The sequence below is a fragment of the Gouania willdenowi genome, chromosome 7 (assembly GCF_900634775.1).
Source record: "Gouania willdenowi chromosome 7, fGouWil2.1, whole genome shotgun sequence".
Lineage (NCBI taxonomy): Eukaryota > Metazoa > Chordata > Actinopteri > Blenniiformes > Gobiesocidae > Gouania > Gouania willdenowi.
In genome coordinates, this window is record NC_041050.1 from 6,506,820 (window position 1) to 6,524,765 (window position 17,946).

Sequence of the window (17,946 nt, forward strand, 5' to 3'; positions counted from 1 at the left end):
ATTTACAACTTTAAATGACTATAATATGGTACAAATAATAATAAACTTCCTGGATAACAGTGGATATTATTCACATAAATTAATAAATGTGGTTATCACAGATTCATAGAACAATGAACCATCATTTGTCCCAAATAGCTCGCTCGTTTATTCCTCCTTATAGACGTCTCCGTCTCCACATGACTGTTCTTCAATGCTCATATCTGTGTTCAACCACCTTCAGGTACAGTGGGGGTCCCCGGACCTTTATTATGGGGGTCGCTGGCTGAAAAGGTTGAGAACCACTGCTTTAAATAACAACTCGGAGACAAACTTGCGACTTAAGTCACGTTTATTGATTTTAACCAGCATGACTACCCTTACACAGACTTACCACCTGTTCACTAGAAAACAAACAAAAACACTTTCAGAGGATTAGTTCAGCAGTAATACAGACTCAACTTTTCTCTTTAGACTAAAACCCATTTTTCATTCTTGTTTTTTTTTTTTTTTCTTCTTTCATTTCTAAATTCCCTGACAAAAGTTAACATGTTTGTTTTCGGTTCTGTGTAAAGGTCCCATGACTGGGAAACATGCATATGACGTTTAGTCGTAATCAATATGCCACTAATCATAATGCACATTATTGATAAGAATACAGTACTGCATGACAATTCAAATAAATACCAACGTACAGGTGGAGTTGTTATTTTTCGTATAAAGATATCAAACTCTCATTATGGATCAATACTGAAACACAATATGACGATATAAAAATTTGCACAGCTAGATTTTTTATTATCACAAATGCTTTTTGCTTCCAGCAAACAGAAAACGTCTTTCACTGTAAATCAGCACCTGAATTGCACTTTAATTTGAGCTTCTCTTTCCGTATTTGTAACTTTAACGCCTCAACAAGCAAGCATTGGCTATCATGGCACTACTCAAGCTTGTTGATGCAACTTTTGTTTTCTGTTTCCTGAAAAACTGAATGCTCAAAGATTATGTAAAAAAAAAACAAAAAAAAAAAAAACACAAAATTGAGTAATAAAAAAACCCAACAACAAACAAACAAAACCTGGACAAAAAAGAAAGAATGAAATGCGCCGTTTTGCACATTTGTTAAACAATACTATCGATATCACGTCACCGTCACCAAACAATGCTAGAGATAACATTGATGTTTCCAAGAGTACACTGAGCCCAACACTTTACAGATGTTTGGGGCGTGTTGTTCAACAACTGGAGGCCAAAGGGATTTCTTTTGGTTCCCAAAGTTTAATTAGAAAAACACAACTTTTTTTTTTCGTAACACCCCTGAATTCATCAAGTGGATCACTGACCTGCAGAATTCAATGCAACTTTACCATTTATTGAGCTCATTTCAAAACAATCGTCTCACTTTTATTGCTGCTCACAGTCATTTTAACCCCAAGTCTCCACCTAGTTAAACAAAAAGAAACGCTCTAGTCTACACGATTCTCCCTTGAAACAATTAAAGGCACTACTGGTCAGAAAATAAACTTTAATGAACCAAAAAAACAAAAGCCACGGTTCTTACGGGTTGTTTGAACCCAACACCTGTGTCCGCTGGCGGCTGGTCGTCTTTTCCAGTCTCCGTTCCTTTTTCGACCTAATGGTGTACCAAAGATTTGGCACAATAAATGAAGAGAGAATGAAACAATTCCAATTTGGAATTTCAATGTTGCACTTTGCAGAGAATTCTGAAAGCCAGTGATCCCATTTACAGTGGAACGCCCTCGGTAAGAAGCTGGGGGAAAACATTACCAGCATCAGCGAAAATGTTTTCCCAAAAATGCAACTCACCATATCCGACGTATCAGAGTCAGAGCGTTTGTCAAGTTTCACCGAGAGATTTTTGAACTATTCCTAGGAATAATAAATACATGAAAAAACCCTAGAATTTGATCACCCTGGATTTTTTTTCCTTTCTTTCCGTATGGAACATGGCAGTAGAACAAACATACAAACAAAGTAAACAAACAGCTTCCATGCAATAAATGATCACGTGGATGAAATCTTGAGGAAAGTCATAATAGTACGTTTGTGGTTTGTGGAGCCTTTACTTGGGTATCGCGTTTTTTGTCGTATAAATACACGAGGATGTATAATCCTATCGTAATCTATAAGGAATAACTCACAATCCGTAGTACTACCATGCTCTCCTATTAGTTAATAATAGTAAGTTAAAATCCTAAATAATGAAAGTGCACAGATTATAAAAACAAACTAAAAAAATAAAATAATAATAATAATGAAAAGCTTGTTGATTTACATTATGAAACCACCACATCACCATTGGTTGACCGAGGGTCAGTTTAGCCAATCAAACTTGTGAGAAAATGGCTTCTAGTAGCTGAACGCAAAAAACGAGGCCTGGTGTTTTAAACAAAAATGCGTCACATGTTATTGTGTGTCAGCAAAGTCAGTATAAAACTTAAAGTAGTGTTTTTTTTTTTTTTTTTTTTTTTAAGCGTTATCACTGCTACAAGTGTCATCTTTTTTTTTTTTTTTTAGTCCAAAGCTAACAGTGCTAACAACGCTTTTCACCGTGCTCAATCAGCTGCCGGAATTGGACCTGATGTTGGAAATCCGTGGTCGGCGCAGAATTACTGTAATTACTGTAAAAATGGAAAAACAAACAAATGATCAGCATCATTAGCATTTACGTTAGCTTGAGAGTGCGGAGCCGGCGCTGTGGTTAGTTAAAGCAGCAACAGGCAGGTGTTAGGAGCATGAAGCAAACCCATGTAATGCTTCTTTTAGGCAGGAAGTAGCAAAAAACAAAACAAAAACCAAAACACACCAGGCCACACGTTTGGTTAGAAAGCCAAAGACTCACAAGTAAAACAACCCTCGATTGACAAAAGTGAGCTGAGGGTGCGTAGAATAACCCACGTCTCATGCACGTTAATGAAGGATGGCTTATGTTTTGGACATGCAGGCTTCCAACCAATCAGAAACCAAGCTAACGAGTGAGGTCCAACTAAACGGTGGAGCGAAAGAAGTCCTGCAGACGGAGGTAGGAGGAGGCACCATGTTGGAATGACACGATGCGTCAGACATAATTGGCTGTGTTCGAAATCGCATACTAACGTAATACTCATACTAAGTTTGACGTCAAAATGACTATGTAGTGCGTTCATATTAGATAGTATGAAAAGATTGAGTAAGAGAGAAATACCCAAACGTATATTATATTGGGACATTTTTTTAGCTTCAAGCTTCAAAACAAAAGCATCTCTTCTTGTCTTCTATTAGTTTTTTTTTTAAACACTATTGTAAACAGGGCTCTTATTTTGAAGTTAACCGGAAGTTTTGTCAGTAGCACAATGGCGGGTCTCCGAAAATCTCTGAAATGTCGGCATCAGATCAGTAGTGTTCCTTTGAATCAGAGGGTGTTTTGGCCTTTTTAACACTAGACACCCTCATCAAAGGTGGCCAGCTACAGGGTGTTCCAGCCTGACCTTTGTTCCCGTCATTGTGCATCAATCTACTGATTTGACAAGTTGCTTCGTAAGAAGTACTGGTCAATGCGTTAAATATGGACTCTCCGAAATGTGGCCATGAAATGCATTTCCGCGAGTTTAAAGGATCAAATGAGCACATGTTGATATTCTACTTGGTCACTTTTTCGCTTAAAATGAGAATCAACGAATATATTTAGCCTCAGTGTGTTTCAGTTTCAGGTTCAAAATGCATCTTGGGAAAGTTGGAAAGTCATCGTCATCATCCTAACCATACTTATAGTATATAGTGGACAGTATATACTCATTGACTTTGTAGTGCATAGTACAAAGTGTGCAATTTCGAACACAGCCATATATTTTGAACTAAGTGGAATGAAGGGGGAGGGACTGGTATTTGGGGGGTGTAGTCACCATCACATCTTGGGAATCTATCAAAAATAAGCTCACAGCCAAAATGTAGTTATCCCTCCTTATTCCTCTCAGCCTCACATCTGGTGATCTCCACCAAGGTGTCCAACTTCTTCTTCTTCACTGGGAACTGGTTTACTATTACATCATCAACAAATCTCCCTTTTTCAGTTCCTATTTAACCTTTCTTTTTCGGCGCAAATGATATATATCATACATGTACATTTGGTAAATCTCACAGGTAAAGAGTAAGGAAGCTCTTTTCTTTCCCGTTACGTGTACATAAGTCTGGTTTCCATGCTGTAGTGCTGTAGCTTATGGATACTCACTGAAGCAGGGTTGATGTTTCCTAATTATTTTATAAGATTAAATACTGATAGAATCCTGCAAGATTTGAACCTGAAACTGTCTATTAGGTGCGCGGAGGTCATTTTAGAGTCGTATAAAAAGTGTTTTTCGTAAACCTTGCAGGATATGCCTCACATCAACCCTGCTTTCAGTGTCATAAAGCTAATGTCTATGATTTCTAAACACAAGCCCCACTTTTTTTTTTTCCTTCTTCTTATTTGCGTAATACATACAGTAGCTTGCGAGGGGTTAAAGCTTTTGTCGATACAAACAGTATATTTTGTCCTCGAGACACACACACACACAAAAAGAAGAGAATAACGCATCCTAGTACACACACACACACACGAGAGCTCGTCACGTCAACACTGAAATATACACACTAGGGTGGTTCACAAAATATATTTTCACCAAATTTTGCCAAATTGCTTTTTGCCTTGTTCACGTTGATTGCATCTGTTACCAAAAATGGGGTAAATTTTCACCATGTTGACATTATTTCTATTTTCAGATTCCCATGTTCGATAGCACTTTATAATAACTATCATTAATAAACAGTTAGAAATTGCTTGTTGAATATTTGCTGTTGACAGTTTGTCAAGGATTTATAACTATGTCTTATAGATAGTGAATAGAATACTTACAAGCTTATCAATGACATGTTAACTGTATGTTAATGATATAGTATAACAATACCTTTTAAATTAGAAATAGATCACAAATAAGTTATTAGTAAACTACTGACCAATGACTTATTAAGAATCAGTTAAAACTTTATATATGTTATTGGGATTTTATTCTAAACATCTACTAACAGTTAGTAAACGAGGAATATTCACAATTTTAGAATAACGTCCCAATAACACGTGGAAGCTAATAACTAACTCACACTTTACAGATCAGTTGTTAATAGTTTGTTATAGCAATTTATAACTCATTAACTAACAGTTACTGCTTATAATGGATAGTTATTACAAAATGTTTTACCTAATGTTTTTACTCATTTAGTTTAAATACAAAGACAATTAATGACCAAACTGACCGTTATATTGTTGACATTTCTGATATCTGTGAAAGTTGCACATTGTTTGGTTGAGCTACAAAAATTGTGAATATTTATATTTTATACGTTATAATGACAACATTTTGGGTGCAGATGTTCAAAGAAAACAAGGAAAAAATGCGATCTGGCAAAATTTGGAATTTTTTTTCTTATACCATCATATTTTGAACCACCCTAATAGGCTAATACACACACACACATATACGCACACACACACGCGCGCAGGCAGGTGAGGAATTACCTGACCACATTATTCAGAGGGAAAAAGCTTCCCCCGAGCGGAGACTGAGAGGCGATGCCGAGGGAACAAGCTGCTGACGATCTACGAGAGAGAAAGTCGTGATGATGAGTCAGCGTTTAGAAAAGGTGAGGCGATGAAACGGATATGGGAGCTCTCGGCGATCTCGCCAAAATAAAAGGAGAAACACAGCTCGTGCAGAAAGCGAGGACAGGGCTTTCCATCATCACACTGATAGATTCATAAATAGATATCAAGCGTTTGGATCAACAGGCACTTTTGCCAGAAAGTTGTTTACTGATTTATTATTGTCCACCTTTTGTATTTTTGTGCTCTTTTGAAGTTTCTTTGTATTCAAAAAATCTTCTTTGACCAAAACTATATTTCTATATAAGCATCTCTTTTCACAGTACGTAATCATTTCAACCATTTTTTAAACCAAAAATAGGAACCTGAGGCACCTATGCTGAAGTGCACTTAATTAATTTAGATGTGGGGATCGATTTGTCAAACGTCCACTCTTATCTTCCGATATGGCTCTAAAGAAATCACACTACGGTACATAGCCCTCCTATTATTCATAAAACATCATATAACTCTACGTTGCTGTGCGATGTAGAGCCCTGCGGTTCTTGAGTTTGTCTCGTATCTCACACCTAACGACGGAAACACTGTGGATTAAAAAAAAAGCTTATAAGTGTTTTCAGCTTGCAAAGCCATGCAGTTCTACAGACTCTATAGTGTGTGTTGGTGTGCTAGCGTCACAGCTGTAAAAAAACATCCTGAAATAAACAAAGGTGCTCCTTTTTCTGTCCAAACAAATCCATCAGAAAAGCAGGAATTTTACTTAGATTTTTGCTCCCCTGACCAAAAAAATAAGCAGAGGAACTTTGCATATTTTCATTTCTCCTATTTTTTTTTTTTAAACTGTAAACATTACAATGGACTTGATTAAAATGCTTTTTTAAAGGAGCACCAATGTCAGCAGACAAGCCAGAGAATAGACGATGTCATATCATCATCATCATCATCCTCATCCTCACACGTCATGTGTTAATAGTTCTAGGCAAGCGACCCGGGGTCAGAACAAACAAGCACAGAAGCTGCCACCTATGACATCATACACAGCAGAAAGAATAGACACTTCATTATATCCACAACGGCTCCTTTATACCCAGGGCCTGACCCTCATGCCGTGTATGTCTACTAAGCTCCAAACGTCTAAGAAGTGCACACTTTACGTACATACATCCAAGTGCACACTCTACGTACATATGTCTAAGTGCACACTCTACGTACATGCGTCTAAGTGCACACTCTACGTACATGCGTCTAAGTGCACACTCTACGTACATGCGTCTAAGTGCACACTCTACGTACATACGTCTAAGTGCACACTCTACGTACATACGTCTAAGTGCACACTCTACGTACATACGTCTAAGTGCACACTCTACGTACATATGTTTGCGTTGCCCTCGGCGCTGACACTAGCACACACAGCAGTCCCTGAAACAGCAGGCTAGTTTGGGAGCTAAGCGAGCTAGCATGTGGAGGCTCTTTAACACTAAGGCAGGAAAATTTGGGCGTTCCTTCTGTACACGTCAGTCCCGTGGAGGGGGGCGTGGCCTCCGCCTCAGTCGCAGTAGATCTTGTACTTCTCGCTGCAGAACACCATGGGCCCTCCCAGAAGGCCGTTGGGCATTGAGTTGTTGGGCTCTGGGTGGCTGGAGCTGGAGCAGGTGATGCTCTGACTTACGTGGGGGGTGTTGATGGTGCCGTTGGTGGTGCTGGTGGTGCCGGCTTTGCTACGAGATTTGGCCCGGCCCCCGCTGCCTCCCCGTCGTGTCTGCTCGTGATCGAACTCGAGATCTTCCAGACGCTGAGTCAGCGCCAGCTTTTGCTGGATGGCCATCCTCAGCAGAGAGTTGAGGGTCTTCTTCTCGTCCTCTGCAGCCGCCAGCTGCCTTTGCATTTCTTCAAGCTGGGTGACGTACTCGTCACAGCTGTAGCAAACACACACAACCAGAGCAGAAATGTTAAAAAGCAAAAAATAAATCAGTTTGCTCGCTTCAAAGCACGAGTTAGAAGCTCAAAGCGGCCCTGGAAGAAACTTCACATGGAGCCTAATGCATAGTTCTTCAAAATCACGTATTAAACTTAAGGCCGGGGACCAAATCCGGCCCTTTAGACCAGTGGTTCTCAACCTTTTCAGCCCGCGATCCCCAAAATAAAGGTGCCAGAGAGCGGTGACCCCCACTGTGGCTGAGGGTGGTTGAACACAAACATGAATATTGAAGTATTTTCCTGAATAAGATCAACTAGGGGTGTGCCAAAATATCAAAATGTCATATTAAAGATGTAAATCTTTGTTTTAATCAGTAATAAAATGGATTAAAAGTGACAAGAAATGGTGGAGAAGGTGGTGAAATGGGAGTTTAAAAACCACAGAAATTGGTTAAAAGTTGAAAATGTACGTGTCCAAAAAGGGACAGAAAAAGTGGTTTCAAAGTGCCAATATTGGAACAATTAGTTTAAACTGGCAAATAATAGATATGACAAATTGTGAATGTGGTTAAATTGGCAAAATAAGCATGAAATGTGGCAAAAAGAGGTTAAAAGTGACAGTAATGGGTCAACATAAATGAAGACGGTTTTCAACACTACTACCACCAGATGGCGCCATCAAGCAACAACTTATCTCCACTGTCTGTCAACACCAGCAATGATCCCTCAGTAGAATGCTCTTAGCAGCACATTACCTATTAATATGGAAGATTTTATCAATAATTGATTATAAAAGTAATAGTATTAATGTGTCACCACTCAGGCACAGAAATCTGAACTATTTATGAAGGTTAGTAAGAGTTGTTGTGACGTTGCAAAGCAGGAAACAGTCAAAGTTAGAAATAGGAAGAGGGCTCATTGCTCTGTAATGTAGATGTTTGCACTGATTTCACACTTTTAAAGCTAAGCTAAGACTGTCAAAGCTCCATCCTCTGAGTCTATTTGGATCAGACTTCAGTGTGGCCAATCATCACACAGGACAGACAGTGTGTCTGCCTCAGGCTTCTAAAACCTGAGTGCTGCACTGCGGCACCACTACATGATGTCCTTGAATGTGTGTGCGTCTCTATGAGTAAACCCAAAAAAAACTTGGATACCCACCCAGCCATTGAGATAGGGGTTTAATATTGCTTTTCTTTATCATTTCTAATGTATCTCTCTCTCCCAACCTCAACACATCCTTCCTCATGAGTTTTGTATTTCAGCTCCTGGCATTCCCCTTCATTCATTAGTCTAATTATTTATCTCTTTCCTTATATCACACCATCACACTCATGACGAAGCAGCATGGACGACATTCTCCAGTAGGGACGGACACATCCCTACGAAGGGAGTGGTTGTACAGGCAGACGTCACTTTGTGTTTCTATCGTACACTATATTATCATATGTTACCGTACTCGCTTTCATTGTTCATCTATTTTGGTTTGTTTCTTTTATTTAACATCCATCATTGATAAAAAAAAAAAAAAAACAAACTCTTGAGCAGTGGTTCTCAACCTTTTTAGCCAACGACCCCCAAAATGACGGTGCCAGAGACCGGGGACCCCCCACTGTAGCTGAAGGTGGTTGAACACAGATGTGAACATTGAAGAACAGTCATGTGGAGACAGGGTCATCTATAAGGGGGAATAAAGGGGATACATTTTTGGGGTCCACCCATAAAGTCTGCAAAATGATGGTCCATTGTTCTATGAATCTATGATAACCACATTTATTTATTTATTTGAATTATATCCACTGTTACTCAGAAATGTTATTATTATTTGGGCCATAGTATAGTTATCTTAAAGATGTAAATCCTTGTTTTAATTAGAAATAAAATGGGTTAAGAGTGAACAAAAATGGTGGAAGAGGTGGTGAAATGTGATTTTAAAAACCATAGAAATTGGTTAAAAGTTGAAAATTAGAGTGGCCAAAACGGGGAGAAAAAAAAGAGGTAAAAACGGTTCAAAGTGTCAATATTGGAACAATTAGTTTAAAATGGTAAATAATGGTCATGATAAATCGTGAATGTGGTTAATTTGGCAAAAATATGCAATAATATGGTGATAAGAGGTTAAAAGTGATAATAATGGAACTACAATGTGCAAAATTAGGTGCGAAAAGTGGTGGAAAGGGTTTTTAAGTATTAAATAGGCATTGAAATTTGATGGAGAAGTGGCAGAAATGGGAGTAATGTAGCAAAAATGCATTAAAAGGAGCAAAAATATGGCAAAAAGGAGATGAAAATAGGTTCAAATATGGCAAATTTGGTGTAGTGGCAGAAAAAGGGCAAAAATGGGCTCAAATTGTTCAGAAAATATTCCTAGTTTCCTACACCACCTACTCCGACCCCACTCCCAGTGTCTCGTAACCCAAATGGGGTCCTGTCTCCAAGGTTGAGAACCCCTGATCTAGAGAATGCCAAGTTTTTACTTGTGTTATGTTATCAGATAAATTCTCTGAGAAAACTACCACTAATTAAGCTCAGTTAAAACGTTTACTCCTGAAAAAGGAAGAATACGTCTTTCACTTATAAACTGACATCAAAGGTCATTTCGAAGCACGTGTTATTGTTGTGTGTGTGAGACGCTGCACATGGTCCAAGGCCATGTGAACCCTGGCCAATGCCATACAAAAACAAACCGTGCCCCGCCTACTTGTGCATGCAGCTCGATTCCCTGAGGGACACACACCCAGACAATGGGATCAGTGCTACTCCATTAAACCCAGTATGAGATGGTGGGACACCCCAGGAGGAGGAAAAGGAGGGGCTGGTGTGCTTTCAAACAGATCAGTCACTCATGTGTTGGGGCTGTGCCAGTTTCCCGGGAAAAAAGCGAGGAGGTTATTGTTTGAACTGGGGGGTTACAATAGGCCTGATTATTGGCTGCTGCAGCTCAACAGCAGAAAGGGGTCAGGAGGTGGTGGCTGGCCTTCGGAATAATTGTCAAATTCCCAGCGACGAAAACCCACAAATGTGTTTATTTCTGTGGTAATTTACAGTCAGGGCCGCAGCTATTGAAACATTCATACAGACATGGGTCGTAATTAATAACCCTAATAATCCCCTGAGGCCCGCACGCCATCGCCTCAGCTGTAGCCATGTCTGGAGCTTGATTGGTCATGGTGGGATATATATCACACACAGAGAGCAAATCCCCCAACATTATAATTCAAGAAATTGGAAGTAACATGAAGCCCAACATAATACACAAAATAACAGTAGCAAAATGCACAAAGTACACAAAAAATTCTAAAAATACACAAAATGACTCATAAAACACAAAAAGACAACAAAGAGACACAACAGCCACTTAAACAAAATGACGACAAAAACAATCACACATTACATAATAGCTACACAGACACACAAAAAAATGACACAAAATGATGTGAAAATATTAAACAAACAACAAAAATACAGAAAGTGACCCCAAAAAGGCACAAATTACAACAAAAATTCAAACAAAGTTTCTACAAAAAGAAGATAAAACCCTTTTTTCCCCCTGTGGTAATTCTCAGATTGGTAATTATTCTAAATGCTGACATGAATGTTGATACTGTGGCCCTCGGATCAGATACAATCACAGTTTTATGGCCCCGCTCTGATGACTTTGCCCATCCCTGCTTTAGGAAGGCTTGGAGGACATTTCTCTCTCCATTAATAACCACATGTAGTCGGTCTAAATGAATGGACACCCTTATTGTTTTGAAAAAATCGCAATGAAATGAAACGTGCAATCCGGACCTGATCTGGATGAAACTCTGTGGAGTAATTGAGGAACCAACGCAACAAAACTCAGTCGAAGTTTGTAAAGATCGGTCAATTACGAACCGAGATACGAATCTTTGAAATTTCGCCAATGGTGAAAGATTTTTAAAACTGATCTAGAATCAGTATATTAGTCCGGAACATCCTACAATGTTACGGTTTCATCTATTCTCTGATGTTTTCCTGAAGAAAGAACTCATAAGGATGCATAAAAGCAATCAATAGATGCCTTTGAGGAAGACTGACAGTCGGCAGAGTAAACATGTCAGGAGACTAAAGTAAATTTCAAAGTAAAGGTTGTCTGAATAAATTAAACCGCAACATATTTAAAAAAATATTAATAATCCGTCCATTCGTTTTTGAGTTCGACTGCTCACAGACAAACAAATAAATAAATACCAGCAAAAATATAACCGGTAAAAAACGCCGGGAAAAGATAATTTACCTTCTAGGCGAAGGTAACTAACAAAAGCATTGCAGCTCAACTGATGGTGTACGTTTGATGATCAAAAGAACAATAGGCTTTGTATGGAGGGCTGGACTGTTACAGTGAGAGCATGTTGAGACATGTCTTAGGAATGTTGGAGGTTTGAAGTCAACACGACACCAAAGACCACAGCTGCAGAGGACCAGAGAGAAAAAACACAAGCACACACACGATAAAACTCCCTTGAAATTCTCAGATGTTAAAGTAACTGTAATCTATAAATAAGCCCCACACTGCTGTATAAGGCCATACAAAGGTGCCACAAAAGGATTTAGGAAAAAAAATCCACTCATCTGGTCTTAATCTTTAGTGGAAGCCCACACATCGTTTGTTTTAGAGAGTATGTCAAAGCAGAGATTACTGTGTAGAGACTAAGAGGCTGTCAAATTAGGCTCCTTTAGTGGGTTAACAGAAAAACCCTCCTTCCTTTTCAGGACAAGAAAACCAGTTTTTTGGTTGTGCAGGATGGAGAGGGGTGAGCAAAAGAAGGGGGAGTGTGGGAAAACTTACTCAGGCAAGTCTCAAGGAGTCCCCTGACCCAACTCTGCACCGTATAGGACTGAATTTACATACCAATACATTACAACAAACTCAAAAACAGGGGGAATGGAACTCGTGTAGGGACGAGGACGGCTGGATGTGTGCGACAAAAACATCAACAGAAAGAAAAACACGTGGGACAGATCTCCAGATCAACTTTCACACTCTAAGCCAGTGATTCTCAAACTTTTTTGGCTCAAGTACCCCCTTTCTCTCATTTCTAAATCCAACTACAACGTTTTGCTTAGAAAACTATTTAAAAACAACTAAAGAGCATAATGATGGAATGAACGAGTGATAACAGACATTTTAAAGAATCTCATTTTGCCAATAAGTGGAAAGAAACACTATTTAACACAGTTGTTCCCAACCTTTTTTGGATCTTGACCCCATTTTAATATCAACAATTTCTGGCGACCCCAAATACATTTTTTTCTAGAATTCGTTTTTGATCATGTTTGAGGTCACATTTGTTTGAGATTGTGTGTTGTTTTAATTAAAAAAAAAAAAAAAAAATTCATTTTGAATTTAAATTTTTCAGAAATTTCAGATGACCATATTTAAACTCCAGGTAACCCCACATGGGCTCCCTACCCCAAGGTTGAAAAACACTGATTTAGTGGCTCCTGAATAAATTGATATAGATATATTTTTTTATGCCAGGGGTGGGACCAGGACTGACATTTTATTTAATTCTCTCAAGTACCCCCTGTAATTCCATTGCGTACCCCTAGGGGTACACGTACCCACATTTGAGAAACACTGCTCTAAGCAACTCTAAGTCCTCTTGAGGTAAAAAGCACCACCACTGGTAGTGATTCCTTACTTTTGATGATATGACATCTTTACAGTACTACCTCCAGCCGTCTGGCTGCTGCTCGGTACTGCACTCTCATTATTGCAGACTGGAGTTTTCCGCCTGTTACTAATTCATGAAACACTGCAGGTTTATATAGAGCTGCTTTCGGGGAAAGGTGTTGTATTACTGTGTTGGGATTGAACAGCTCAGCACACACGTTGCACAATTTCTACTTCTATCAGCACAGGTCGAGCTTTGCAGTGAAGTCTTAAAAGCAGATCTAGGTCCACGTTGACCTCTTAGTGCAAATGGAAACAGATTATATTAAAAGATAAAATTGCAATTCATTGTTTTTAAAGATATGCAAAGGAAAACATAGGCATATCATCCATATAACTACAGTATAGAGGTGGGATGACATACTAAGTTCACGATACAAGACAATATTCTGGACATACAGTACTTACTCTAGGTATGATCTCAATAGGAATATAAACCATAAAATAAATAAGACACATTATTCTTATTACAAGTGTAGAAAGTGCCACTCTGCAAATGGAACGAAAAAATAAAACAGAGACTGACATTTCTAAAAGTCTAAAATTAAGATGAAATTATGTCATCATGACATTCGTCAAAAAAACAAAAAAAATAATTTCTTTCCAACAAGTTTTTTTAAAACATCAAACTAGGACCGTCTACACAGCCCAGACTTAAGATACGGACATGTTCTTTTTAACAGTATTAGCATGTCTACGTTTTCTGACGGCAATTGAGACCGTTGGACACTAGCTGCCTTTCCATTACCCTTGGAAAAGCACAAAACGTAAATAGCGCAATAAAAACTGCTAATGAAAACACCTAAAATTCGAAAAAACACTCAAATATCACTAAAAAGTTTTTCCGCTTTCATAAGGAGGAATTTCAGGTGTTTTATTATTTAAATGTATTGTAAATAGGCCATGGAAACACTTTTTCCGCAAAATACATGTCACGTGACGTGCCTGGTCACGTGACCACTTCTCTCCAAGAAAACATGGTGCGGTACGTGTGGACAGAAGAGGAGATCGAGACATTTCTTCCTATTATACATAAAAAATGTTACTGATTACACGATAGACAGCAAACAACAAAGGAATGCAGTGTTATACGGAGGTTTGAAGCGTCTATCTTCCTGCAGCAAAGTCTTGCGTGATGAGATTTCACAGGAGTTACGAGGCTCCAAAACAACCTTCAATGGAACACTTTCGAAGCGCAATTATACTTTGACGACATTTAGAAATATCGCAAAAAACTGTAATGGAAACAAAGCTTATGTCTCCTGCAGTTTAAAAAACACGCTCACCTGGGGCAGATGTACTTGACCTATTAATAACGCAATATATTTTATATAACTTTTTAACTGACAACTAAAATGTGTGATAACAAAAACAAAACAAATGCACGCCAACGTTTGCACACACGAGCCGTGGGTTTGTACTACAAACCGAGCGGTGAATCTGTAATCCAGTCTGAGATGAGGTGGGATTATACACAGAACGTTTGACCGCCTTCCTTGTGGAATGAGGAGAGATTATGGCGTGCGACGACCCGTCTGATCCACCCCCCTTTTTCTCTCAAACACACACACACATATTACTCCACACAAAGTCACTGGACACAAACAATGCCTAAGTGACATATTTTAGTGATACCCAGATTAGATGCCTTCTGTGCTTTACAGGCATTATCAGGGCAAACAATGCCTTCAGGGCTATGAGCTGAATAAAAAGCCGTCTTCTTTAAGATGTTGTGCCACATTAATACCCTTGTGACATAGCTAGCACATGGTAAACATGGATTATTTGATGACAATAATAATCCTGTCATTGGTTTACCTGTTTGTGTTGTGTGTTGCATTATTGTCGAGATTATGACTTGTGTGATATCCCAATCACTCCAAGAATTCATCTCACACTAGTGACGCACCATGTTATCGGCACGTTATCGGTATTGGGCGATATCAGCTTTAAAATTAATTATCGGACATCGGCGATATAATTAACCGATAAAATAACAGGCTTTGTTTCCTTAATTAACCCATAGACACCATATACGTAGACACATCATTTCCCGTGGAGAAAGAATAGAGTATAATCATTCACTGTATTAATGTATCCATTTCAAAATGGGAAGATTTTTGTTGTCGTTAATAGCTCTGACACAGAATGCTTGGATCTTGTAAAAATACTGATGTTGGTGTGTAAACGAGTACCCGTCGACAGTATTCTAGTCAACTGCCAAAACGCTAGTTGTGTTGATTGATTGATTATTTTCTTTCCTTTTTTTTTATGATGCTCCTGTCTGTTGATATGTCGGATTGTTTATCATCCAAATGTTTATTGTTCAGAGCTTCAAAACTAAAGAAATGCTGGGTAGTGCCACACATTACACATTGATGTCGGACAATCAGTACTGAACAAAACATGGCACAATCATGTGACTGCACTTTTGCACAGGAGCCTGGAACTGCAATAAATATTGGTATCTAGATGTGTTTTATATTGTGTGTGAGTATGCTGAGTGAATGTACATGTGATTGTCATTTTAACGTTGGATGCCAACACTTAAAGAGTATATGAGAGTGAGCTTGGATGTTGGTGATGTATTGAATTAAATGTACTGTGTGGGTAATGTAGCTGGCTTTTGGTCCAGCAGGAACCTGAGGATGGAAATTAGCTTTGGCAACAATCCTGCATATTCACATGTACATGTTTTAACATTTTCTTGTTTTTGATGTGCATTGTCCCTTGAATAAATAAACAAACCAAATCAAATTGATTCCTGTGGTCATTTGGTTTGTTTCCAATGTGATTTGCCTTCTTTGATTCATCACTGAGGAGATCTGTCTCACAGTGAGCACATCTCAGTAGTATTTAAACTAACAACTCGGTTTGCAGAGGATCTGTTCACATTTTTAAATGCACCCAATGAATTGAACTGTTTTTAGAAAAACCTTGTGTAATAGACTAGAAAGAAAACATCAGTGTCATCGCCAAAGTAAATAGTTTGTGAGCAAAATCCTTGGTTTGTACCACTCAAATACAAAAAGTAAGTAGGTAGTAATGGTTTTAAGTAACATAGGTTGCAAGTATCTTTATTGTTTAATTTAAAAATAATTGTCATGGATAAATATGCTCTTGTTTTGCACAAAAAATTATTACTGATGTTATATTTTTTCAGCTTTGTCATGTGTCTGCATCTGCCAGTGGACCAACATGATAAAGAGCCTGAGAAATAATTCTGTTTATTCCACTACAGAAACTAGATCAACTCTGCATGTACTGTGTGTGTGGGTTAAAAATACCGGTATTGGTTATTGGCCAAAATGAGTTGTAAAATATCAGCTAAAAATCCAATATTGTGCATTACTATCCCAGACTAATTACGTTTCAGCTGAGGATACCATGAGGAATGTGTGGCTATGAGTGTTAATGGAGGCGTTTCTTTTTACCGTGTGGCGAACATTGCTCTCAATGAGGAAAAGGTTGCAGCGTCTTCTTTCAGAGCTTTCAGCTCATTCCTCAGTTTCATCATGGTCTCAGTCACCATGGCCTTTTCGTTCTCATATTTGCTCTTCAGATTGGCCAGAGCAACTTCAGCTGTCTGAACAACAAAACACAAGAGTCAGAGCAGTTAGCTGGTGAGTTTACAATTCTTAATGTTGACCAAAGGAGACGTTTTTATGTCTTTTCTGAGCCACTGAAGGAGCATGGATAGATGTTTTTGTCTAGAGTTTTAAAACGCTGCCCATTTGGCCACACACACAGTTTAAAAGCATTCCACCGCGCGCGCACACGCACACGCACACGCACACACACACACACACACACACACACACACACACACACACACACACACACACACACACACACAATGCTTTGCTCTCCTGTGCTAACACAGATGATGAGGGCAGCTGACACCATCCGGCTGCTGTCTGTCTCCAACACTGTTTGACAATCTCATCTGCAAAGCATTCACAATAACAGCTGAAAAGATCAGAAATAGACCTGAAGTGCAGTGGCTCCTTTAGGTTCTTAACAAAACCTGACAAATGACATGGAGAAAGTGAGTTTGAGATGGTTAGGATCAGGATTGGGCTAAATCATAATTGGTAATTAATTTAAATTATGGCGTAACTATAATTGTAAGTAAAAAAAATCTGTTGCTGTTGTAATCATAATTGAAATGTAGTGAGTTTAGATAATTTAATTAGTAATTGTAATTCTATGAAAAATGTATATAGAATTTCATGGAAATTGTTCATTACAATTTAATTAGATACAAAACTGGGGACCCATGTTACAGTTCTATGGCTTACACATACGTAGTTAATAATTATTAAACTGTGTTTTATATTAACTTTTGTCACTACCTGTCAGTTCACTTCAGGATCATTTTACCATTAAAGAAACATTTAATCAAGGGGTATACTGACTAACACCAAAAATATTAATACCAATATTTTCATGGATAAGGAAGCCTAATAAGGTAACCAAGAGATGAGAAACACATTACATGATAAAATACATTTGTATTTACAGCTTAAGACGAAGGTCAAAACTGACTGTTTATCATGAGATGCTAACAGAAAGCTAACGCAAGAAGAACGTTAAGTTTTATGAACTTATTTATTAGAGGCTCAGTAATTGTGATTAATTGTAATTGAACATTAGTAATTGAAAACATAATTGGGTAACACTTTATTTGAAGTTTTATACATAATGTTGA

General features: G+C 38.4%; 1 protein-coding gene across 5 annotated transcripts in view; it reads right to left on the reverse strand.

Annotated features, from left to right (window-relative positions):
- Positions 1 to 313: 313 nt before the first annotated feature.
- LOC114467691 (protein bicaudal D homolog 2-like) overlaps positions 314 to 17,946 on the reverse strand; it is a 54,853-nt gene continuing 37,220 nt past the window's right edge. Inside the window, exons 9-12 of one of the 5 annotated variants that reach the window (XM_028454174.1) lie at positions 16,670 to 16,821; positions 7,287 to 7,533; positions 5,531 to 5,611; positions 314 to 2,621 (exon numbers count right to left, since the gene is read on the reverse strand). In XM_028454174.1, coding sequence (XP_028309975.1) covers positions 5,540 to 5,611; positions 7,287 to 7,533; positions 16,670 to 16,821 — 471 coding nt within the window. In that variant the 3' untranslated portion in view covers positions 314 to 2,621; positions 5,531 to 5,539. Of the gene's footprint in view, positions 2,622 to 3,421; positions 7,534 to 16,669; positions 16,822 to 17,946 lie in introns of those variants that run through there. The other 4 variants (XR_003674542.1, XM_028454175.1, XM_028454173.1 and 1 more) reach the window with 4 other exon arrangements.